The following is a 27,007-nucleotide window of genomic DNA, read 5'->3' as shown; positions in this document are numbered from 1 at the left end:
TACATGAAATTATGTTTTTAACAATTAGAGTGCAATATTAGGATATATATTACATGTATATGTTAAATTTTAATTGTCATGTAATGTTATATCAATATATATTGATGTCATTGGTATGCATGTGGGAATGAATGAATGAGTAATATTGTTTGTATTGTTAGAAAAATGTTGTTTTACAATAATAATTAATAAAGGTTTATGTAAGATGACACACGGGTATGTTGTTGGATATATGTGATGTCTGGCACCACCCATGATGCAGAACTTTCTTTAGAGAAAACTGATGCTTAGTGACCAGGATATTAGAGACAGGAATTGTTATTTTTAAAATGCTATATCCTGCCAAATCTGACAAATAAAAGTATATTTCTGAGGAGAATACACGTAGTCTTTTCCTTGATTTAGGATCGCAAGTAAGGTGGGAGGGCAGCTGGCAGTGTCTTGTAGCAGACAGATCCCTGCTACATTATATTGTACCCCGCTCAGCAAGCGATTCTCTTAATGAGTGGTCTATAAATGACAGCAAATAAATAAATACAACAAAAACTCATATAAGCTTCACTAAAAGTAAATGTACCCTACAACTGTGTTATGAAACAGAGAATCTTCAGCAGTACTGAATATCAAAGCTTGTTACATAACCATCACAAAATCATAACCTAAATGTGTCTTATTGGCTCAGGAAAAAATGAGGCATCACATTAAATCCTATTAATAATACATCGCTGTTAGCTCCTGTGTGTGTGGAAAATAACAAAGCAAACTATTAGAGAAATTTGACAGTTTTATTTGTTTACTATGGATGAAAAGTAGTAGAAATGACTGGCTAGTTAACTAGCTTACTATATGGCTCTTTCTCCAGGTAGTTTGTGCTAGTTTTTTTTCCAGTCAGGAAGATAAAACTAATTCCAAATTTTCTCTCTTTAGCTCTGTCTTTTGAGTAAGGTGTTTATTCATGGGACAGTTAGCTTCTCTCTTAGAATGCTGCCCAATCGTGCCTGCAAATGATTTGACAATTCCAGGCTTAGACATGTCACACAAAGGCAAATCTGAGAGAAGTCGCTAGACTTTTTTCACTTCATGCCAAAATATCTGTCACTAGAACCAATTACAAACCTACAAAATTCACAAACATAAGAACTTGCCATACTGATTCAGACCAAGGGTCCATCAGTCCCAGTATCCTGTTTCACAAGTACCTGACAAGATCCCAAACAGTAAATACATCCCATGCTGCTTATGCACAGCTGTGATCTATACATGGAACAAAGATATATAAGATGTTTAAATAAATAATAACAGTTTTTTGACTTCTCCAGGAACTTATCCAAACCATTTTTAAACCCAGCTATGCTGTCTTAACTACATCCTCTGGCAATGAATTCCAGAACTTAATTTTATGTTAAGTGAAAACGAATTTCACCAATCTGTTTTGAATGGGCTACTAAACATCATGCAGTGCCCTCTACTCTTTGTATTTTTTGAAAGAGTAAATAACCGATTTACATTTACCTGTTCTATTCCACTCATGATTTTATAGACCTCTATCAAATCCCTACTCAGACATCTCTTTTTCAAGCTGAACAAACCAAACCTCTTTAACCATTCCTTATAGGGGATTCACTCCATTCCCTTTATCATTTTGGTCACCTTTCTCTGTACTTTTTCCAATACAACTATATCTTTTTTGAAATGCGGTGACGAGAACTGCACACAGTACTCTAAGTTTGGCCTCACCACGAAGGAATACAGAGGCATTGTGACATTAGTTGTTTTTAATCTTCATTCCTTTCCTAATAATTCCTAACACTGTTTGCTTTTTTGACTGCTGCCTCACACTGAATTCAGGATTTCAAAGTATTGTCCTCTATGACACTCAGGTCCTTTTCCTGGGCACTAACTCTTAGTATGGAACCCTACATTGTGTAACTATAGTGTGGGTTACTTTTCCCCCATGTGCATCTCTATGCACTTGTCCACATTAAATTTCATCTGCCATTTCAATGTCCAGTCTTCCAGTCTAGCAAGAGTCTCCTTCAATTTTTCACAATCCGTCTGTGATTTAACAACGGAATAATTTTGTATCATCTGCAAATTTGATCTCTTCATTAATTTTCCCTTTCCCAGATCATTTATAACTATATTAAAAAACACTGGTCCCAGTATAGATCCCTGAGGCATTCCACTGTTTATGTCTCGCAACTGAAAAAACTAATCATTTAATTTTATGCTCTGCTTTCTTTCTTTTAACTACAATAGGACATTGCCTCCTCTCCTATGACTTTTTAATTTTCTCAGGACTCTCATAGGATGCTTTGTCAAATGCCTTCTGAAAATCCAAATACACTATATCCACCAGGATCACCATTATCCAAATGTTTAACTCCTTCAAAAAATGTAGTAGATTTGTGAGGCAAGATTTCCCTTGTATATTAAATCCATGCTTGCTGTGTCCCATTAAACCATGTCTTTCTATATAGTCTGGTTTCTATGATTTTTCCCCAACACTGAGTTCAGACTCACCAGTCTATAGCTTCCCAGATCACCCCTGGAACATTTAAAGATCAGGGTTACATTGGCCACCTTCCAATCTTCAGGCACAGTGGACGATCTCAACAATAGGTTACAAATTACCAGTAACAGTTCTGCAATTTCTTTTTTTAATTCTTTCAGAACTCTGAGGTGTATACCATCTGGCATTTTGCTATGCTTTAATTTGTCAATCTGCCTTATTACATCTTCCAGCTTCACAGTGATTTGTGTCAGTTCTTCTGAATCATTACCATTGAAAATAGTTTCCAGCATGAGTATCTCCCTAACGTCCTCATCAGTAAACAATGAAGAAAAGAATTCTTTCAATCTTTCCATGATGGCCTTATTTTCCCTAATTGCCCCTTTAACTCCTCTATTAAAAAATGTGCCCTATTTGATATAGTATATGTGCTCCATCAAGAATAAATTCCAGATTATATTTTCTCTAAATTCAACATTTACACATACATGGCCTTAGCTAAAGAGGCAGTTGGCTAAAATCAATGCAGAACCTGGTCAGTCAACTTCATTCCCCTCCCCAGGCTCAAGCATGTCACTTCTTCTGCATGCCTGAGGTTTACCAGCTCCATTGGAATACAGACTGCACCTCAATGCACAGAACTGTAGCCGAACCAAGGGGACCGGCTGTACTGAAATCTTAAATTTGTGCATGTACCATATATGAAAAGTGCATTACAGATTTCGTAACTTTTCTTGAAGATGCAGATCTATGCACAAAGCATTCTGTAGTCTGAGTAGCCTGTGTAAATCATTCGCATTGACTGCCATAGAGAAGAAGTTACAAGGAAAAACTACTGTTTTATCGGCTAATTTCTAATTACACATCGCATGATAGTAAAAATGCACAAAAACAGCAGCTCTGTGGCTCAAGACTGTAGCGCTGCACACACTGCAGCACAAGGGGAGAGCACAACTTCCTGAATTTTCGGTGTTTCCTTTGGCAAGGCACAGCTCAGAACTGCAGCATGCAAGTGCAGCTTCCCTCACAGATCTTGTAAGACATCTAGGAGCCCAGCCACACCATAACTCAATGTCGGGGAAATGACGCGCTCCCTCAGACCAGGGTGAAACCTCAGGGTACAGGGTACAAGAGAGATATCAGGAGCTACTTGTAGATGTTCCACCATCGTCATCTGTTGGAAATGCAATAGCTGCAGAAAGTCGGGTGGGGGAAACTCTAGCACTTTACCTTTCCATTTAAAAGGCATTAGGTAAAGAAGGGAAAGCGCAAAACAATTCAACTCAGGAGTACAGCTTCGATGCTACTTTTTCCTCTGCAGTCCTCTTGGATCCTCCATACATGCAAGATTTTGAGTAAGATTATTATACTAAAGCCTATTACTGTTCTGAGCTGCCCAAAGTAAAGCTCAAGACATACATCTCAAAACTTATCTGATTCAAACTAAAAAGAAAAATATGGCAAACCTCATCCCCCCATTGTTTTACAAACAGAATATTCTGAGAAACATCTTTTGTTCTATAACAAATGAAAAAAAAAATTCTAGCTAAGCTTTTTATTGTGAAAAACATCTTGCAACCCTTCAGTAGGTATCAGTTTGAGGAATGCTAGAACAGGAAAGTTGGGTTACATATACCATCTGTTGAAACTATTTGATGTGATCTCACAGTCAAGACCTGCATGAAAATAAAGAACTGGATGTCAGAGATTACATTTTCCCCTTTCTTAGAATGCATCCTACCACTTGATATGTGAACCAGAAACTTACACTGCTAACATTTGATTTAGAGTGTATTAAAAAATTAAACAAGCAAGACTGTGTACCCAAGATGCCATTAACAAAATGTTTCTGTTTGATATCTTTTCTCTGCTTATTAAGGATGTGCATTCAATTAGATCCATATGGGAAAAACATGACAACCAACCAATTTCTGGTTTGGTTCAGGTCACATATACTAAATGTCCACGGTCCTCTGAAAAATCCAAATCCTTTTCAGCACATTTGGTTCCATTACAGACTATGGGGGAAGCAAGGCAATGCATGTTTTGTACTCCAAACAAGAGTGGAGCTGCTTGGGAGTGGGACAAGAAAGAAGCAGGACCAATCATAAGGATAGAGTTTTCAGCACTTCTAGTATGTCATGACGACCATTTTTAGGTAAAAGCGAAACCAAGAGCACTTTCAGAAGTGATCATTTTTCTTCTCAGTATTTCCTCTGTTGGATCTCGAAGACAGAAAATAGAGAACTAAAACTCCTGCTTCAAAACTTAAGAGGAAAATAAAGTTTAGAAAAAAAAGACAATTTACAGGATAAAGCAGAATTTCTTACCTGTAACAGGGGTTCTCTGAGGACAGCAGGATGTTAGTCCTCACACATGGGCGATATCATTGGATGGACACTGGCACAGAACTTTGATCTCAAAGAATCTAGGACTTTCAACATGCCCTGCTGAGCATGTGCAGCATGTAATCACCCCCCTGCCTCCTAGGCAGAGTCCCTCAGTCCATAATATAGCTAATACATGGAGAAACCATCTCCCAGGGCAGGCAGAGAGGTTTCATGAGGAATAACATCCTGTTGTCCTCAGAGAACACTTGCTACAGGTAAGCAACTCTGCTTTCTCCAAGGACAAACAGGATGGTAGACCTCACACATGGGTGAATCCCAAGCTAAAGCATGTCCGAGCAAGACAAAGCAGGAAAACCACACTGTGCTGAAAGCACTACCTCTCTCCCTTTTGCCTGTGAGGCAGCCGATCCACAAGGGGATTAGGCAGGAAAAGAGTTGGGTTCTACAACGAGAAACCAGAAAGACTGAGTCACAAAACCTTGATGCGTAGCAGAGGCGCCTAAGGCAGGGAGGAGTGATGCGAGTGCCAACAAGAAACATACTCCGCATCACGGAAAACATTACAAGCAGGGTTTCGGATCAGAAAACCCGGACAGAGACAGTAGGTCTAGAGCCTCCTGGATACAGGAAAAAGTCTAGAGATGTAAACAAGAGAAAGACTCTTGGACGAAAACCGCACAGTTTTCTTTGGTGTTACAAGACAACCAAAAAACCAACTAGGGATCAAAAACTCCCCAGAAAGAAACTGCGATCCACTGAAATCTGAAGGACAGAATGTCTCTGCAGAAGTGTGCCCATGTTTAGCTAATAGGCATAATGAGCAGAAAACCCAAGCAATGCTTGGAAGAATAATCAGCCACAATGGCAGGGTCTGTGACAGACCCTACGTGCCAAAGCACCAGACATAGCTGACCAGAAGGGCAGCTTCAAGAGTTTCAGGGGATGGAAGGCAATCCATGAATGGGACTGCTAGCCCAAACCCCCGAGCAGGGAGATATGTTAGGCCTGAAGCTCAGCCACGTTGCACCCTGTCAAGGGCAGGGCTATCCATCCTGTCTACATGAGTGTTCAGATAAGCAGGAAGACAATATGGGCAACCTAGTGAAGTGAGAAAAGTTAAAAGCAGTATTGGCCAGAGCTTGGTGAAAATATAGGGAAAAAATGATATATCTTTCCCTGCAGATAAACACAAAGATATACCACGAATGCCTTGGAATTTTGGAGGGATGAGGGGAAAAGCTAACTGGAAGTCAGAAGGAGTGAAGAACACAAGGAGGCAGACTGCTGGGGTAAGCACAAGTCGCTAGGTTGTATAACTCAACCCCAAGCGAATAACTCACTGTCTATTCCAGTAGGAAATTACCCACCGAGCTAGAGCCCTCAACCTGTTTGGAACAGCTGAAACAGAGAACAAATTCTACAGGGAAGAAATCCAGAAACACTTCACCAAGACAGGAAGCCGGGGTGCCACAAGTGCAAACCCCTGTCAAACAGGATTTCTTCAACATCCTGGAAACTCTAAGGGTAGAAAGGCAGGGCAAGGGCAATCTCAGAATAGATTGCCCCGACCCTGGCTTAGGTTTTAATACTTCAGCTATGATAGCATATACTTTCCCCAAGGAAGCTTGAAGTCCAGTAAATGGAACAATCGTTGCATGAATCAGGACTCCCCTGTCCACAGACAGGATTATGCCTAAAAAGGGGAACCAAGGAGCAGTACTTCTGTTGCGGAGTCCCTTGTCCCCCAACTCCTTCAACCATGGATATGGCGATAGCTGAAAAGCATTCTCGCCAATTAGATGTATTAGAACCTTCCTCACTGAGGTAGGGTCCCGCAGGTGAGAATGACTGGCATCCTTGGTCCTTATCAAAAAACGTCCATTGAGCTCAGCGTTTATCAAATGTGACTCCTGGACGGGAGAAACCCCTAATCTTCACCGGGGAGCTACTCTGGAAAAGCCCCCTTATGAGATAGACCTGCTGTGCCTTAGGATGACCTAAGGACAGGACTTCTGCTCGACCGGCTCTCAAATCCCAGAGGAACCGAGAGCGATTGCCAGTCAGAAGCAGTGATATGCCTTCTCCGGAAATCGGAGAACGAGGGATACCCCTTGCAGGGGTGGACAACCAGGCATCCAGAGGGGAACCCATAAGAGTTGCCCTGGAACCCAGTCAAATCCCCCTCTTCCTGAAGGGTCAGAAAAGCATGGTTAAGAGTTTCCAGGGGTTAATGATAAGTGTTAATCCAGTCCCTAGACTAGTATTAATACATGCTTGCATGAGCTCAGTGTTTCTTGTTGTTTGACTACAGAATTGGTTGTCTGTTTTTAATCAAGATTTTTTGCTAGTCTGTCCACAGTTGATTTTGAAGAGAATACTGTCAGGATGATGTCATTGCAGGAGTTTATATACTGTGATATCAGTTTGCTCAGTCTCCATCTGCTGGCAGAGGTGCATAACCCACTGGTTTGGGATTCATCTGTCTGTCCTAAAGAAAAGGAAAATATCAGGTAAGCCAGGGCCTGGAGATGGCCGCGACGGTCATCTGACCATTTTTGCTGGGGCCCCTTCATTGATTATCATGGTGGCCTTCCCCATCCGAGGGTGGCTTAGCAATCAGTGATTGTGTCAGCTCTCAACTGGAGAGCTGACAGGTTTTTTGGGATCGAAAGGTGCCGATTCCTGTTGCTTTTCTGAGGAAGGAGAAGACTCCCGACACTGCCCTCCTGGTGTACACTCCCCTTAGGGTTTGACCAGGAATGCAGTCCTATGGCTGTGGTGCACAACCTGTTTTGCTCGCAGTGAGAGAAACACACACACACAAACACCCATTCAGTACAGGGCAACTGGAGAATAGAGCCCTCTGCTGTAAAAGCACACTGACCAGTACTCAGAGTGGTATCCCATCCTATGGATGGCAGCACACCCATGACTCCACTTGCCTGCTTCTGGGTAGAATCCCATGGCACAGCAAGGACCAATCACCACTTGCTAGAGTCGATGGCTGTGTGCTGCCAAAAGGCAAATCACAGAATGTGATGACGCCTTCCTCACCAGTGCTCCCCAGTACTGTGAGGTGCAGAACTGACGAGGAGGCTGAGACCTTGATGCGATGATGGCAGAACCCCGGCATGCCTGAGAACTGCTCAGACAGGGAGAATGCAGCCTGCCATCGCCTGAGGCACTTGGAGTAGATGCCTTGCCAAACCTGACTGCGCCAACTGTGCTCCACTGTCACAGTTACTCCCAGTGGAGTGCATAGGAGCAGTTTGACAATGGTGTTCCCAGTACCAATGGGCTCTGGGTATACCATGGTGGTGGATGGTGCTCTATGGCATCACCCCCTCCAGTACCTGATAATGCTCCAAGAGACTGGACACAGCCCTTGAAACTGTATAAAGGAATGGCTCACCGCCATTTCCCTCATAGAATGATAGCAGCAAAGTCCATTGCAACCAATGGTGCTCATGGTGCACTGAGGTCGTATCCTGCGGCATCTGACCATGTACACTGGTGCCCAGAGTGGTGACAGCACCCATTGGGCTCACAACACTTTCGCACTCACTGATGGATCACATCAAGGGCACCAAATGACGTTGCACCAGGGCTTCAACAGTACGTGACCAAATCTTGATCAATTTGATGGTATATAGCGCCATCCCCGGCACCACAGGCACCCGTGGACCTGAACAGCCAGTGGCACCGATAGAGACCCCGGTGCCCGAAGGCACTGATGGACTGGTGGTACCAAGGATGCCAGAGGTAGAGGCTCTGCAGCCCCAACACCGCCCTGACATGCCTCATCGGTGCCCAGAGGAACCAATGACTCCCAGCGCTATCGACTGTCCCCCTCGGATAACCTATCCATCCAAGGATGTTGTTGCTGTGAGCTTGATAGCGTCTTTTGCCAGTGGCTATGGCTGACGCTAGCCTCACTAGCACTCATTAACACTGATAGTGCACGAATCCAGGTGGGACCTCTAATGCCTCCCCAATCACAGCGGCTCAGGGGGCCCTGAGTAGTACCATGGCGCTTGATGGCAATAACTGATCCCTGACACTAGAAGTCGGTGCCGCTACTATGCCACATCAAGGCCCAAGGCGCTTGATGACTCCAGTGCATCGAGACTCCACGCCCACAGATGGCTATGGCTCAGATGGCCATTATGGCACTGAGGCAGTCACACACCCATGATGGCATCTAGGGCGCCCAGGCACGTAGACATCATCAAGGATGACCATGGCACTCAATGGCAGTCCTGGTCCCCGACGTGGTCCTGACATCAATGCATCAGATCAATGGTGTGCTGGTCACAGATGTGCATGTGCAACTGTTACTGGGCATGGCAATGAAGATGCTGCAGCAAGCTGCTTGCCCAGGATCCTGATCACCATCTCTCATAAGGAGACTGCACTGCCATCACCGGCAAGCATGAGGGAAAGCTAAGTCATCCAGGGCAAGTGGAGACACCAGTCCCTTTGATTGTGGAGAGAATGAGCAATCCTTCCCACAGGAACAGTGTGGTCCTTGATCTCTGCACTGTCTGAACCTCCATCAATGCCAATTGATCAGTGAAACAACAAGGAACTCCTGTATGGATAGAACTCAGGCGAATCCTCAGACTCAACAGCCTACACAGATCGCCCACGGACTGCATTCAGTCTTGCCAGCACCTGACAAAGGTATAGAAACAGACAAAGCAAGGAAAGGACACAGATACTAAACTGCCGGTGCAGTATATATATATTTTTTTTAATTAGGGATAGAAACAGACTCTGCCAGACTGCACAGCGACTAAGGCCCACCATGTAGCTGGCAGATAGAGGAAAGAAGAAGAAAAAGGAAATGAAATAAAACTAACATAAGATAAAGAAAAGAAAAAACAGCTGCAGCTCTAGAAAAAATCACTTACAAAAACTGTGAGGAGAGAATAAAGCTAAATACCGTGAGACACACGGCTTCCACGACCACACGGCTCTACGGAAAAAAAGAGACTGAGGGACTCTGCCTAGAAGACAGAGTGATGGCCTCAGCTGCACATGCTCAGTAGAGCATGTTTGAAAGTTCTAGATTCTTTGAGTTCAAAGTTCCATGCCAGGCTCCATCCAATGACGTCACCCATGTGTGAGGACTACCAGCTGTTAGTCACTCACTGACATTGTTATTAGCTATAGTTTGGTGTGCTACATACTAGCAGAAGAAAGTCTAATCTCTGTGTGAAGGGGTTAGAGTATGGTATCATCAGAGTAAGACTACCATGACAACTGACACTGTGCAGTGAATGCATGAAAGATACAGACATTCAGACTGTCAGTTTCTTGCAGAATGTGGAGCGTTTCTGCACTGTAGTGAATCAGAGGCAGCCTTAAACTTTCTCTGTGTAAAATAGACAGTGTGACAGTGTACTGATTCTTGATGTGTGTAATTCTTTCACTCAGGTTGACTTATTCTCTTAGGGATAAACATTCAAAGATAACAGTAAGACTTATACGACTAACCTTTCGCTGAATATCCGTGCAAAAATCACTAGTTAGCCAGATAAGTCTTATCTGGCTAACTTTAGACCTGCTACTGAGCCGCTACCACTTAGCATTTAATGCTAACAAATATTGGAAGGTTTATTATTTATTTTAGCATCTATTTTAGGAATTTTAAGGTCATTTCTTCGTTTAAAATGTAATAGTATTATGATGTCTTTTTAACAGCTAATTTTTTTCTTTGTGCTTCATCTTTTTAGTATTTTTAGCTATTATTCTCTTATCAATTTATTGTATTTCCATGTTAAGATATAATTGTATACCGTTGTGAAGGCTCCGGCTGATGTGATGGTTTAGAAAAACAATAAACTATAAACTAACTATAAAACTATAGCCAGATAAGTCCTTTTTTATCTGGCTAAGTGGTGCTGAATATTGACCCCTTCATGTACATATCCCAGTCTATTCAGGTGTACATGAGAAACTGAATATGTAATCAACCGTCCATATATAGTGCCTGCTTGGCAATGATTTTAGAGAATAAAATAAATATGTTAAAATACAAGTGCAAATAAATTACTCACCCTTTGCCTCAACTCAGGCATCAAAACTAAAAGAGCTAAAAATAAAAAACATTATATATACAAAATAACAATAGCTGTTATGCAAACATAGAAAGCTGATAAATATTGAACAGAAATAGTAAATTAATCAATAAAAGCACATGAAAAGAGATCTTGAACCTTATCCTCCAGACCACTAGGAGTCAGTGGACTCTAACTAAGATTGGAGTTATGTGTTCATAAAGAGGTGTTCCAGACACCAGGTGAGCAGTAGCATTCTGGATTAACTGTAATGTCCTCAGTGTCATTAAGGGAAGTCCTAATCGACAGATGACATAATGAAAGCTCGAGTAACTCTATGAAAGTCTTGATAAGAGAGAAAGGGTTTCACTGTGCATAAAAACTACAATTTGAAAGAGCACTTTTGATTACAGATTTAATATGTGGTCACAATAATAATGAATCCAATAATACACCTAGATTCTGTGCCTGGTCAATTAATGAGGATCGAATAGCCATCAAATAAAAAGGTAGAACATGGTGCTGGAACAGGGAAACATGAAAGAATACGTCAGTCTTTCTGACATTCAGAACATGCTTATTTGTCCATTAGCCAATTCTTGATAACTGTCAAACACTGAGAGATCCTCTCCAAAAAGTCATCTACAGTGGTGGAAATTGGAAAATAAAATTGAATATCATCCACTTAAAACATATAGCTGGCTTCTAAATTGGAAAGGATCTGACAAGGGGGGGAAATATAAATATTGATTAATGTCACAGATAGTGACGACCCTTGGGGAACACTTGTGAGCAGCAGAAATACAGCAGAACACAAGCGATCTAGAGTTATCCTCTGATAATGGTCACATAAAAATAAATAAACCAAGCCAAAACTACAGAAAATACACTTAAGGCTTCAAGCAAGCCCAATAAAATGGAGTGACTTAAGGTGTCAAATGCAGAAGAAATGTCAAGGAGGACTAAGTAAAATGTGGTACCTGAATCGAAGCCCTTGTGAAAAATATCAAAACTGAAAAGGAGTAGGGTCTCTGTGTTATGGGCAGAACAGAAATCAAATTGAAAATCATCAAGATAATTATATTCAATATACTGTTTTAGATGCTTCAACATTGCTTTCCTGTCTTTAGCTAGGAAAGGTAATGAGGATATGGGCTGGTAGTTACCCAAGTCAGCTGGATCCAAGTTGGCCTTTTTTAAATAAGGGGCACATCTTAAGAGAATTAGGTACAATAAATGACCTTCACTTAAAGAGGCCTTCACAAACTTTGCATGAAATCACTTAAATTAGTCTACAGAATTTTCATCAGAACATCAGAGCAAGAGTTGAGCGAGCAGAAATTATTCAACTTGCCAATTATATTACTGATTTATATAGCAGAGGTAGGTTCAAACACATCCAAACTAATATTATAATCTAAAGGGACACTGTGAGAAGATGGAAAGGACACTGGAAAAGAACTGACTAGTAAGGAGATCTCTTGAAAGAAGTTAGCAAACATATCACAGCTAATAGTAGTGATCTTGGAAGAACTAACAGTTGGAAGAGTTGACAATGAAATAGCTATTCAAAATAATTCGTGAGGATATGGGTTGTAAAATCCTTTTTAGTTCAATCGATGGCTAACATATGCCATCTACTGTTTATACTGAGGTTTTTGCTAATTTTAGATCTTCACCATGGCACTCCACATAATGGAGTTCCTGTTTGGCATTAATACGTGAGAATGTTTACCAAGGGACATGATTACTATAGCAGGAAGTTGCCAAATCATCTAGGGTTGAATGTAAAGAATTTAATTAGCCCAATGACATGCTTTTAGAGTTGCCCTGCTTCTTATTGATACTCCACTATTCACTGATCCAATTCCTATCCTACTAGGATGTATCTTAAGCTTTCTCTTAGAAGACATACCACACATAATGGGAACTTGACTTCTCTTGTGCCTCAAAGGCTCTCTCCTTGTTTCTTTAACCCTGATGTCTCTGGGCCACTGATCCAAATACCAGTGTTCCCAACGGGTCCAAGTTAAGCCTACAAATCTCAGTTTTCCTTAACTAGATCTCAAAGTACCCCATAGTGTAACACTACAGATCCCAAAAGCCATATAAAAAAATGAGATAATCACATTGTTATACAGTGCGACACAGTGAACTGCAATTTTAACACCTAGAAACTTTTGACTACTTCATAGAATATGCAAGAAAAGCATCAGCCTTTCAGTTTTACCCTCTTAAAATATATTCAACATACTTCTACACTGTCATTTCACTGTTCTTAAGAGTGATGACAGAAATAGAAAGTAAGAACAGTGCTGCTCACTGCAGAATGGAAAGGCTCAGCATACTGTAAAGCCAGTTTGCTTATCTATAAACAGGGTCCTCTGTAGACAACAGGATGTATCAGCCATAACAAACGAGTGGCATGCATATGCTGCCTTGTGAGCCCCTCAGTCTTTTCCAGAGCTATAGCTTTAGTGAGGTAGTCAACTCTTCAGGGAAGCGAGCAGGTATTAAGAATGGCAGATTCCCCCTGTCTATGGAGAACCCTGTTTACAGGTAAGCAAACTTGCTTTTTCTGTTGACAAGCAGCCATGAATCAGCCATAATACATGGGGAGTCCCATGCTGAGGGTTGCAATGCAAGCAATTACTGAAATCAGACAACACGGATGTCACCAATAAATAGGCTGCACAAACTACTTGTTGAAATTTACTGTTCTTCAAGAGATGTTATCAAGACATTAGAGGACAGTAAAGGTGTGGTTTGACAACCAAGTAGCTGTTTTGCATACATCTTCAATGGAAATGGTCTTCAGATAAGACACTGAAGTCACCAAGGCTCTCACATGATGAGCCTTGACAGAGTCTGCAATCTGTAAGCCAGCGAGCACATAGCAATGCACGATACAGGCCACAAAAGTTTGTTTAGCAACTCGCCTTCCCAATGTATTGGGATCAAAGGACATTACCCACCCCAAACTACCAGGAGAGATGAGTAATAAATACTTTTAAATAAATGAATAGCTGAGAAGCTTTATGGTGAGGATGAGTCCTCTTTAGGTAGTATGACAGAGCTCTCTTACAGTGCAAGACATGAAGGATCCATCCTCCTTGGTACATACGCAGGCTTGGAAAGAAAGTAGGTAACTCAATAGCTTGACTGATGTAAAAAGCAGACACCACTTTCACAAGGAATTTAGAGTGAGTACACTGACATATTCTGTTGTGAAAAAAATCAGAGGTATGGTGAGTAGGGAACCAGAGCCTGCAAGCAATGTGCTTAGTTTTTGATAGCTACAAGAAACAACAATTTGCAGGTGAGAAACTAAGCCCACCAACTCAAGAGTTTCAAATTGAGATTTCATGAGCTGATCAAGGACTATGCTGGGGTCCCAAGGCACTGGAAGTTTATTGACTGGAGGCTTGAAATGCCACAGTCCTTTAATGAACTTTGATAGTAATGGGTTAAAGAGATCGGAGCTCCTTCCACCTGCTAGTGATATGCCATACTGGTGCTGAGATAAACTTTAACTGAAAATGTGCTAAGGCCAAGGACAAGAGCAAAAAAGATACAGAAGTAAGTACCTCAAGCCACAGGAAAAGGGATCCAGCTGGCTGGTTTCACACCATGTCAAAAACCTCTTCCATTTGAAATTATAGGATCTGGTTGAAGGCTTCTTAGCTGAAATCAGAACCTCCTCCACCTCCTTAGGAAGAAATGAGGAGACTTCTGTATGTTCAACATCTATAACGTGAGGGCCAATGTCCACAGGTTCGGATGGCAGAGTCTGTCATTCTTCTGTGCGGTAAGAGTCAGAGACATCCCCAATGGAACTGGAGACTGAACTGAAAGATGGACAAGAGAGGGATACCACACTTGCTATGGCCAGATGGGTGCTATGAGGATCGCCTTCGCCTTGTTCTGAAGGATTTTCTGAATAGACATGGCAATGTGAGGAATTTTCAAGTATGCTTACAGGTGAATATTCAAAGGAGTTACCTATGAATATGATAGTATGTTACATGTAACATACTACCATAGCAATTTTCAAAAGCCATTTACATGCATAAAGTAAATTTACACAGGTAAATCCAATGGACAATTAAATGGCATATATTGTAGCAATTTTCAAAAGCCCACTTATACAGATAAAGTGCATTTACATGTGTAAATCCCAGTTTTATATGTGTAAATACTTTTGAAAATCAGGCCCATAGAGCGGATCTGCGCTTCAGTCTAGCACAAAAATATAAGGAGTTGATCTATAGCTACTCAGATGCATGGAACAAAACTTTCTTGACCTGTAATTCTGTGAAGCAAACAGGTCAATCACTGGTGTTGACCAGCGAGTGAACAAGTCTTCAGTGATCTCTTGATCCAAAGACCACTTATGCAGTCGCAGCACTCTGTTGAGATGGCTCACCAATGTAATCTGGATTCATGGTAGGTAGGTTACCTGAAGATGTGTGGTGTGATGCCTAGCTCACAACCAGGTTTGGAGGGCTTCTTTATAGATGGTGTATGAGCCCATGCCCCCTTGCTTGTTCCCAAATAACATGGTTACCTGGTTGTTGGCCTGGATTAAGATTCTCTTTCTGAGAGTATGTGAGAGAAAGCCCTTGGAGCATAACAGATGGCTCATAGCTCCAGAAGGTTGATTTGAAGATGACTCTCTGCTAGGGACCATGATGCTTGGATCCATGCAGAACCAGTGTGCATTCCCCAACCCCTGATGAGGACATCAAGATCACTTGGTGAGTTGAAATGTGTAGCAAAATATTCATTGTTAGAACCTCAAGGTTCATCCACTACTGAAGGAATGCTCTCATCTCAGGAATTAGAGAGAGTTTGCCAGATAGCAGTTGATAGAGCTGACCTCAATGGCTTCAGATGGTTCACTGAAGATCCATATGCACAAACAACTTGGAAGAACATGTAACACTGCAGCCATATGCCAGAGTAAAACCAAGACCAACCATACTGATGCTTGGCCCTGCTGCAGAAAAGATCTTAATAAGCCCATCAACAATCCAAGTTTTTTATGGAAAGAAATGCCTTCTTCTGAATCAAATCTATCCAAGCTCCTATGAACTGAATTCTTTGAAACAGTACCAAGTTGAATTTGGAGAAGTTGACCAGGAAACTGGAGAGTGGAGAAGCTGAATAGCGGTTTGAGGGACTCCAGAACTTCAGCCAGAGATAGACCAGTCTCCACCAAATTGGCAAGTTATGAGAATATGCAGATTCCCTGCCAATGAAGCTGTGCTACCACTACTGCAAGTCATTTTATGAACACTGTTGAGCCTGCACAGGGCCCAGAAGTAGTTTATATCCCTCAACAGAAACCTGAGGAACTTCTGGTAGATAGGAATATGAGCATAAGTATCTTTCAGATCCAGAGTGTACATCCATTCCTTCAGTTGAATGAAGGGAATAATCATCTGGAGGGAGTTCATCTTGATCTTTCCCTGAATTCTTGGGGATTCGAAAATATTGAGAATAGAACTCCAGACTACATTCCTGCAAAGGAATACGCTTGATTGCCTTCTGCTGAAGGAAAGATGCCACTTTGGAAGAAAAACTGACCAGAATGGGAGGAATCAGAACTGAAGACTGACATTTGTCAGGTTGGAGAATGATGAGAGAAGCACAAGCAATAACCATATCCCACAATTTTCAGCATCTACCTTTCCTTTGTGATATGCATCCATTCCAAAACAAAGAACTGTACCCTTCTCCCTTCCAAAAGAGGCGAGCCTCAAGTGAATAAAAATTAGCCCCAAGCTTAGGCTTCAACTGCTTTTGAGCTTTCAGTTGATGCCTCTCTCTCTACTGACCTCAAGAAGACAACTGCTCCTGCTGGAGAGTGGGGAGGAGCTTGAAGATTTTGAAAAGAGCAGAAAGAACATCTTTGGAAGAACATACACTTGAAGTATGAGCCTTCTTGCTCCTATCAAAGCAGCCACATTTCTGGCCACAACATCAAAGCTTCATATACAGAGCAGTTAACATGCTTCTCACATTCCTCCACATCTTTCACAGCTTGACAGAACTCTGTAAGCCCAAGGTCTGCTGATTGCAAAGGTTTCAGCTTTTGCACCCATTCATGTAATTATTGCACTATGTACATCTGATGATTCGCAATATGAGTGCTAAGCATGGATCCCTGAAAGACCTTCTTCCCAAATGCATCCAATGCTTTTGGGACCTTCCCAGGAGGCATGTTAGAATGGTCCTGGGAACACTTTACATGATTCAATACCGATTCCACCACGACAGAATTTTGCAGCTGGACTAATTCAAAGCCTGAAGACTCCTGGACTCTACTTCAGACCCATCTTTCAAGCTACTAGAAGACATGAAATCAGAACCTGCCACATCCTCATTTGCAAGTCCTTAAGAAGGCTATGATCAAGGGGTTAAAGGAGCACTTAGAGAAGATAAGGCCATCGCGGAAAGATTAAATGATTTCTTTGCTTCGGTGTTTACTGAAGAGGTTTGTTGGGGAGGTACCCAAACTGGAGAAGGTTTTCATGGGTAATGATTCAGATGGACTGTGAATCGGTTATTTACTCTTTCGGATAATAGAAAGACTAGGGGGCACTCCATGAAGTTAGTATGTAGCACATTTAAAATTAATCGGAGAAAGTTCTTTTTCACTCAACGCACAATTAAACTCTGGAATTTGTTGCCAGAGGATATGGTTAGTGCAGTTAGTATGGTTGTGTTTAAAAAAGGATTGGATAAGTTCTTGGAGGAGAAGTCCATTACCTGCTATTAATTAAGTTGACAGTCACTGCTATTACTAGCAACAGTAACATGGAATAGACTTAGTTTGTGGGTACTTGCCAGGTTCTGGATTGGCCCCTGTTGGAAACAGAATGCTGGGCTTGATGGACCCTTGGTCTGACCCAGTATAGCATGTTCTTATATTCTTAAATAGACACAGAGTCCGCTGGAGGTTGAAGAATTGCAGCAGCCTGAAAATATCTATTCTCAGGTCCTATTCCTTCCTAACAGTGATGGACAGCATCTTTGTTAGCTTATCGAAAAAGCACAAATAGCCATGATCCTACTGAAGAGTGGGAAGCATCTAGCAGAATAAGCTTATTCCAAGTCTTTCCCTTCCGATTCATGAAGAGAATCCCTTGATGGGAATGAATCCACCGCTCATGATGTGGACTTAGTCCCACTGCCGTGAGCTCCTCAGATGCTGTATGGCTATGAACCTCTGGGGAACTCTAAATAACCTACTATGTGGGGAAAAACTCCTCCATCTTAGACAGTAGAGGTTCCAACCTCCCTTCCAGTCTTCAGGGCTTAAGCAGGCAAAATCAGCTCTGACAACTTGGCTCCCATTGGCTGAGAGATCCTTTGTACTGGAGTTGGAAGAGATATCATCTTCAAAAACTCAAATTGGTTCATCTTCACTAAGGTCTGTCAACACTGGTAGCAATGAACAGAAGCTTGTAGCTGCAGTGGTTGCAACTATCAAAGTAATGGGTTCTGATACGCTTTGCACTGGCTGTACCAACACCTCATCTAATCAATTACATAGACAGAGCCTCCTTCTGCATCACTGTTGTACTCTGCAAGATGGAGGGCTTAACTCCAATGAAATAAAAGGGGCCTTAGTCTGCAACACTAAGGGGATGACTATCCCCTGCTATTTGCACTCCATGCTGAAGAGAGAGATGGCACCCTGGTCATGGCCAGAAAGAATAAATAGCTTGGCTCTATGGGGGTTTTCTGTACCATGATGGAAAATGGCATCTGTGCCGAGATCTCTTGTCTCAGCAGCGATGACTAGTCTGTTCAGATAGAGCTCCATGACGATAATTCTAACCTGCTTGATGCCAAGTGAGACTGTGCCAGAGGGGATTCCTCTCATTGCTTCATGTTCTTAAGGGCATCTCATCCGGTACACACTCCTCCATGCCTCAGTCAACCCATGAGTTGTGGCCAATTCAGGAGCTGGCAGTATGGTGGGGGAGGAAGCCTTCTCTGACTTGCAAGAAATAGGGGGAGCAGAATCCTGCCTTGACATTATGTGGTGTTGGAAATCTGACATTGCCTCACTCTAGGAAAAGGAGTGGCAACACTGCTCCACTATATTTTGAGACTGTTGGGTCTTACTCTACAGTGCCTTCTGCAGGGTCTCCTTCCAGGCACAGTACTGCTGTGGCCTTAGCGATATTCGATCACAACTGTAACAGCTGATAGTGTCATTATCTGGGCTCAAGAAGTGATAGCAGACAGAACAGGTTATCTGTGATAGATATCCAGTGCCAACAAATGCAGGCCTTAAACCCACTAACTGCAGACTTCTTGGCTTTGGATTTCTCCATTTCCTTTTCTTTTATTTAAAAATGAAAAGTTCTGTTGAAGGGCTGCCTAGGCCAGCGGTTCTCAACCGGTGCGTCGCGACACACTAGTGTGTCGCCAAGCACCGGCAGGTGTGTCGCGTGGCTCCCGGTCCCTCCCACTGCTCGTTCTTCCCTGCTGCCGTTGCCGCCGGGCTATCAGCACGTTCAAGCCCAGCGGGAACGGCAGCGGTGCAAAAAAAAAAAAAAAAGCTGTGGCATCCGCGGCTGCCCTTTTCTTCTTCCCCGCCTGCATTTCCCCCCCCCCCCCCCCGGACCCGGAACAGGAAGTGGTGCGCAGGAAGAAGAAAGGCCGTGCCGCAAGAGAACCCACGCCTCGCCGCCATCACGGCACACATGGGGAAGCGCTGCTGCGGCCGTATGGCCAACCGGTCTTCCTGTTCGGGGGGGGGGAGCGGAAGCGCCGCGTGCAGCTTCCGCTTCCTCCCCCCAATGCAGAAAGATCAGCTGCCTCTCCTGCTGCCACCGGCCTCCTGCTATCTTCGGGCGTCGGGCCGTATGGTCCGCCGATCTTCCTGCTTTGGGGGGGGGGGGAGGGAGGAAGCGGACGTTGTGCGCTGCGCTTCCGCTACCCCCCCCCCCCGACAGGAAGTTTGGATGCCCGAAGATAGCAGGAGTCCGGTGGCAGCAGGAGAGGCAGCTGATCTTCCTGCTCTGGGGGAGAAAGCGGAAGGGAAAGGAGAGAGCAGCATGAGCCTCCCGCGATCGATGGAATTCTTCCTTCTTGGCCTGCGGGGGCTGGAGGAGCAGCTGGGGGGGGGGGGTGAGAGGAAGTGAGTGACAGAAAGAGAGAGAAGCAGCCAGCCAGCCTGTGTGTAAGTGAGAGAATGTGTGTGATTGAGAGCCTGTGTGTAAGTGAGAGAATGTATTTGATCGAGAGTATGTGTGTGATTGAGAGAAACTGGTCAGAGAGCTGATGTATGTGTATATGTGAGAGACAATGAAAGTGACTGCAAGGAGATGACTGATGTGTATGTGAAAGTGAGACAGTCAGGGATGTGTGTGTGTGTGAGAGAGAGAGAGAGAAAGCATGGAAGTGAGAAATCTGGGTATGTGAGAAAGCATGGGAGTAAGAAGCCTGGTGTTGTGGGGGTGTATGTGAAAGAAAGCATGGGAGTGAGAAGCCTGATTATGTGAGAGAGAGCATGGGAGTGGGAAGCCTGTGTGTGTGCATGTATATGAGAGAGACTGGTTGGTAAGGTGACGGTGTGACTGGTGTGTATGTGAATGTGAGAGAGAGAATGTGATTCAGGGAATGAGAAGCCTGTGCACGCGGAGAGCGAGCATGGAAATGAGAGAGAGACTGGGTGTGTGTGTGTGTGTAACAGAGAAAGTGATTATGGGAATGAGAAGCCTGTGCATGTGAAGAGAGTGAGCATGGGAGTGAGAACCTGGGTGTGTGTGAGACACAGCATGGGAGGGAGAAGCCTGTGTTTGTAAGACAGAACATGGAAGTGGGAAGCCTGTGTGTGTGTGTATGCATGAGAGAGATCAGGTGACGGGTGTGTGTGAGAGAGAGAGAGAGAAAAAGTGATTATGGGAATGAGAAGCCTGTGCAGGTGAAGAGTGGGCATGGGAGTGAGAAACCTGTGTGTGTGTGAGACACAGCATGGGAGTGAGAAGCCTGTATATCTGAAAGAGAACATGAGAGTGGGAAGCCTATGTGTGTGTGTATATGCATGAGAGAGATCAGGTGACTGGTGTGTGTTTGCGTGTATGTGAGAGAGAGAGAAAGAAAGTGATTATGGGAATAAGAAGCCTGTACATGTGAAGAGTGAGCATGGGAGTGAGAAAGCTGGGAGTGTGTGAGATACAGCATGGGAGTGAGAAGCCTGTATATCTGAAAGAGAACATGGGAGTGGGAAGCCTGTGTTGATTTTGATTTAGGGGAGCTGGTTGGGGGTAGGAAGCTTGGGAGGTGTAAATGAGGAAAGGAGAGAAAGGGTTTTTATTGGGGAAGGAAGTGGAAGGATTTGCTTTTAGTTTGACAGGGGATGGTACTGAGAAAATAAGGAATGTTTTTTATATTATCTGTTTTAATCTTGTGATTTTATTGTAAACCACTGTGATGCTAAGGTGATGTGGCAGTATATCAAATATTATTAAACGAATTGATTTTCTATTATAACGATTCTGTTAGGGAAAACACTGCAATGACATTTATTTGCTTTCAGACTCACAGGAAATCACCACCACTGCTGAAACCTGCTGTCTGCTATTAAACTGCACAACTAAGAAACAAATAATACAAACAGATAACAAAAGAAGAAAAAAATAAACTATTTTCAGGTCTTTTCAGTTTATACATTATTAATGCCCTGGAAGAAAAGAAGATATAGCTGGAAAAAAAAAAAGCAACAACCATTTTTCTAGAATGCCACACCCCTATGGAGAAAGGAGGGGGTTTTCAACTATTTAGCATCTGCTGCTGTAACTTGCAGATTAAGGAACAGCTCCTCCTCCTCAAACCACACTGTGCTTCCATCTCTGCATTATGCCTGCAGACTATTTGCTTCTGTTAATGTCCATCAATGTGTGTGTGGTGCATGCAGTGCGGGTGTGGCTTAGTGTTGAAAAAAGCATTGCGCTGGAAGTGCTTTGCTAATAGTCACATCAAGGAAGCAGAGGAGTTTCAATACCTGAGTTAACCAGCTGCTGCTCCATGACACCGCAGCCCAAGACTTCCATCCATTCTCCTTGGAACTTGATCTCCATTTCAAAGGAAGGGTGAGTAAACGGGAAATAGCAGTCCACCCATCTAATCTCCAGCCCTGCAGTGTTGTTAAAAAATAACACAAGAAAAAGAGGACAGTCTTAATAGTTACCCCTTTCCAACACCTGCCCTTCAGCTAATGACACCAATTACTTGATTCTAGAGAAAATACATAGCAAACAAACTTATTTACAACACTTTTGTGCAAGGCAATAAATCCTGAAACAGGTTTAAAAAAATGGTCATGTCTTTTCTAATAAGAAAAACACTTTGTGCAATTCAGGCACCCTCGGAAACCAAATCAATCACTTGTCAAATTCTCACAAACATCTGGTACAGAAAGAAAATGAGCCAAGATCATGAGAAAGCAGGCAGTTGTGTTATTCTGTGTAACTGGAAATGACAAAGAATGCCTTGAAAATGAAGAGAAACTGCTTTTTCTTGGCATCATATATTATTAGCCATCGCCTTCATGGCCTGTTTATATAAATGAGACCTTAAGGAGGGCCACTGGAAGGACAGTTGCTCTGAATGCAGGCATGAATCTTTATGAAAGTGTTTGATGAAGGCTTAACAGTAACTGACATACAACATCTGTAAACCCAGAACATTATTTACATTTTTAAATCACACCACAGGACTCAAAAAACAGAAAAAGAGAGAACATGTTGACAATGTAATGACAGCCTTTCAAAACCAAAGGTATTAACCTTGTGTAATTGGACATAATAAATTCTAGCATTTTTACACTGGAGAATTTGTCTATGCAATGCTTCCACTTTTTCCATTTTACTGGAACTTTCCCATAGGGGAATCAGACAAATTGGAAATAGAGAATAAAATGGCAAATAAGGACCTGAAGGTTCATCTAACCTGCCCAACTCTGTCCTTGCTGTGCAGTCAGGATCCAGTTGAACCCTTCTACTCTCTGACCTATCTACCCAATCTGACCGCATCACTGACCCTTCTGCCTGGCTGGACTGTGGTACTCTCTCCCCTCCCCCCCCCCCCCTCCTCCACAGCACAAGAACACTTTCTCCCCCCCCGCCCCAGACTTCACATGCTCTCCTCCCCTCTTTCCATTCCTCTGTTCCCCCAGCCCAAACCCAGAATTATCTGATCCCCCCTCCACAGCCTGACCTCAGTAATCCTCTCCTCCTTCGCCCATTGCACACTTTCTCCTCTCTCAACTTCCTTACCTTATTTCCCAACTCCTAGCAATGCATCCTTCCTCCCAGCCCGTGTGGGTCAATGCAACCATCACAGGTGTTTGGTCTATCCACAATGATTCCCCCTCTGTCATCTTGTTGTCGCATGGGCAGAAGGCTAATAACTGGGTCTCTGCCCAGCCCACACGACAGCTAAACATGCCATCTGGTGCATGCACCTGGCATGCACATGCACAGTGCCCACTACTGCTGATCCCTGTTAGACAAATGCTACCGAAAGCATCTTAGCATAGTATATGTCTAGATAGATATCAGCTGCTAAGGAATTGCATGAAAATTTTAAGTATTCATTTACGCCCATTTCTTCAGCAAAAGAAAGTCTGTTAACAGATGAAAAACTGATGATACAAATAAAAGCTGAAGCAGTAAAATAGATAAAGTTGACTGAGGAGGTAAAATGAGCTAAGATTTAGGTATGTCCACAAGGTACTCGAGATCAGACCTGTTAACTATGTGATAATCGCAAAATAGGCCTTTCAAACAAAAAAAATCTACTAAACAAAATTTAACAGGTGGAAAAGTACATGGTAGAAGCATGACACAAATGCATGTTTCCCTTCCACCAAGTCACTGAAAGTTGACAAAGGGGATCAACACAAAACGTCAGGTAATTGTCATTTTGCACCAATTCAGTCAAAATCACTATTCCCAGACAACTCTGTCCAGATCCCAATGTTGAATTTTAGCTCAATCCCTTCAGAGTTGTGTCATCCGTACAGACACAGACATATGGACATACTATCAAAAATAGGCACTCTCACACTACCAAAACATGCTAAAACTGACACAAAAGGAGAACAAAAATAAAGATTGACAAAAATAAACGAATATAATAAGGTGATCCTTTTTTAGTAGATTACAAATACATTTCCTGACTAGCTTTCAGAAGCTGACATTTTCTTCCTCAGGTCAGAATACAATGAGCCAAAAATGACATTACCAGAAAATATCAGTGAAATATAAAAGGAATTCCAAAGTAAATATGAAGAAGAAGGTTTTGGTGAGTGTTCAGAAGAGAACAGGCAGTATAATGTTATGGCTCATAATGAGTTAGGAAACCTAAGTCTCTATTAAGTCCTTTTTTGTCTGTTCCAAAATGTCTGATCATAATTGATTTCAGAACAAGCAAAAAAGGACTTAAAGACCTAGGTTTCCTATACCATTATGAGTCATATAATTATGCTATCAGTTATATTGTTTTCTATCAATCATCAAACCCCCAACCCCATTCCTTTCTCTTCACATAATTATTAAAATGATCTTTATAATTTGCTTATATATTTTGATGTCATCTTTTGTTCATTCTAGTCTTAACCTGAGAAAGGGAGAAATAGTTCTCAAAAGCTAGTCAAGAAATGTTCTCAAGTAAATCTAATAAAAAGGGATCACCTTATCTTTTTTATATTAACTTTCATTTATGTGCATTCAAATGGGCTAACACAGCAACTACACTACTTTATACAAAAGAAGAATGATTAGACCAAATGTTAGGCATTAATTCAAATCACCTTTGAAGCCCATGTCTACATCTTTCCTTTATTTCTCTGAAAATTTTCAAACTTGTAGTAAAGTCAACCTTTATTTTGTCTGAAAAAAGGGTGAAACAATCTGACAGATTGAACTACTGACTGGCCTGTTTATTCGATTAGCACAGTAGCACAATGATTAAGAAGAAAAAAAGAGAAAGTCAGCCTCTGCTGACCACTATTCTCAACTTCCAAAGTTTGGGCCAGAATTAAAAATCATACAAAGAGAACCACTTTAGAAAACATATACCTGGGGCCTGCCAAACTGGCTCAGTGGCAAGTTGCACAATGTCTTGCTGGGTCAGATTTTCTGTTCTTCAGGAAAGCCAGTCATCCAGCTGGCCAGGGATGGGATGCTGCAGAGGTAGTGTTCACAATCCCGGGGCCGAAGTGTCCCAATCATTGCACAATAATGCAAAATTTAAGAATTGGATTGACTGTGACAATAATGTTCCAGTATCTCAAAATCTCCATAGCTCTGGAAATTATGCATATTGTTTTGTATCACTATGACATCTGGCAGTTTGTTTTGCATATGACAGCTTGTACTGTTTTAGCTAATCATATATATGTCTTGTACCCTTGTCTAGAAATATGAGTGGAGCGGGTTGGAAATGTATTACATGAATAAAAAGTAATAAGTAAATAAACAGCAACACCTAATGGCTGGATTTAGGGCCTATGACTGCATTGGTGCACAGTCACGAGCTGAGGAACTTTGCTGCAATGACTAGGATGAGTTTGGAGAGGATATTAAATAGGAGGCAACATCCCTGGGTATGGAGTCGGACCCCTGCCCTGGTTTCAACTGAGCTGGAAGCCCGACAGACCTTGTAGGAAACCTTTAGACCCAAAAGAAGAAAAACCCAGCAGGCATTTTTCCTTTGAAAATTCACTCAAGGCTTCCCCCACCCTAGAACTTCAAGTAACATGTTCATTTTAAAAGTTGTCTCCTGCAAAGCCAGTAGGATCACTAGTTTCCTGTGTTTTCACAAGATCGTTCTCTGAGGCACAGAGGGGGATGTTTGGATGAAAAGGGTGGCTGATCAGAATTATTGAGACGAATTATCAGACTCTAAGAGGGAAACAGTATAGACCCAAACCTTAATTTTTTTTAAATACCTAGGAATGCCTCTATAACAAAGTGCTACATTTTGAAGAAATTCTGTTTTTTTAAGATGGATTTTTTTTTTTCAAGACTATATTTTTAAGACAATTTTATCATCAATACACTGCAAGAATACCTTGTTAAAAGAAATAAACTTTGACCTCCCAAACATTTAAGATGAATCTTGAAGGAGAGAAATGGGATGAGAGACAAGGTGAACAGACAGGACAAAATATAGCAAATGTCAAAAAGGTCAACAAGCTGAGAAATCTGATCATAACATGACCATGGTGGAATATGATAGTAATAAAAGATTTATCGGACAGGTACACTTGCCATTTTCTGTCCAGTCCTACATTTTTGCTCACCTCTTCTCTCAGGGGTTCTGAGATTTATATTTAGGGTTTTCCTGCTGACAAAATTAGAATACAGATCAAAAAATGCTCCGAGTTGGTGTTTTTAAAATATTGTCACAATGATTACAGAGAAATCTGGGAAGTCCATTGGTAAGAAGGAAAAGAAATATGTAAAAATGACTGTGAATCTATTACATATGCAAGGGCCATTCCATCACCACCACCTCTTCAGCTTTCACTATATTTTGTTATGGGGAATGTTCCAGTAAGGTGACATTTAATCTTACTTGTTAATTTCCTTTACTTTAGTCCTACCAGACCAGTTCAAACAAGTGTGTTTTGTATTCCTACCAGCAGGTTGACACAGAGAAAAAAAAAGCTCAAAGCTGACTTTATTCCCTCTATAAAGGTCTGGTACTGCCTTCAGCTCTTCAGTATACTACGTCAAAAGCAATTATTTGATTGGGTTTCTAAATCACCATAACAGCGAAAACTTGATACAGCCAAAAAACTTCACTTCGTGATTAATAAGCCATGAATAAAAAACCCTAAAGCTGCCTTCAGAGTGGACAACAATGTACTTGCTAATAGATTTCTGAATTTATCAGACAAAGCTCTCAGTCGCTGTGGTTTCCCTGTGTGGGTTCTAAACTGGTCTGGCAGGACTAAAGGAAAGGAAATTAACAGGTAACTTTAAATTACACCTTCCGTATCATTCATACCAGACCAGTATAGGGGTGCTTTTAAAGGGGTTTTCTATGAA

At 42.2% G+C, this 27,007-nt stretch overlaps 1 protein-coding gene across 1 annotated transcript in view; it reads right to left on the bottom strand.

The window, feature by feature from the left end:
- LOC115085047 (phenylalanine--tRNA ligase, mitochondrial-like) overlaps positions 1-27,007 on the bottom strand; it is an 802,181-nt gene that overhangs the window by 596,896 nt on the left and 178,278 nt on the right. The window contains exon 3 of the mRNA XM_029590596.1: positions 21,952-22,083. Within this exon, the coding sequence (XP_029446456.1) occupies positions 21,952-22,083 (132 nt within the window). The remainder of the gene's footprint in view (positions 1-21,951; positions 22,084-27,007) is intronic.

Source organism: Rhinatrema bivittatum, chromosome 2, assembly GCF_901001135.1.
Source record: "Rhinatrema bivittatum chromosome 2, aRhiBiv1.1, whole genome shotgun sequence".
NCBI lineage: Eukaryota > Metazoa > Chordata > Amphibia > Gymnophiona > Rhinatrematidae > Rhinatrema > Rhinatrema bivittatum.
Note: the sequence above shows the minus strand (reverse complement) of the source record. Positions and strands in the feature narration are given on the sequence as shown.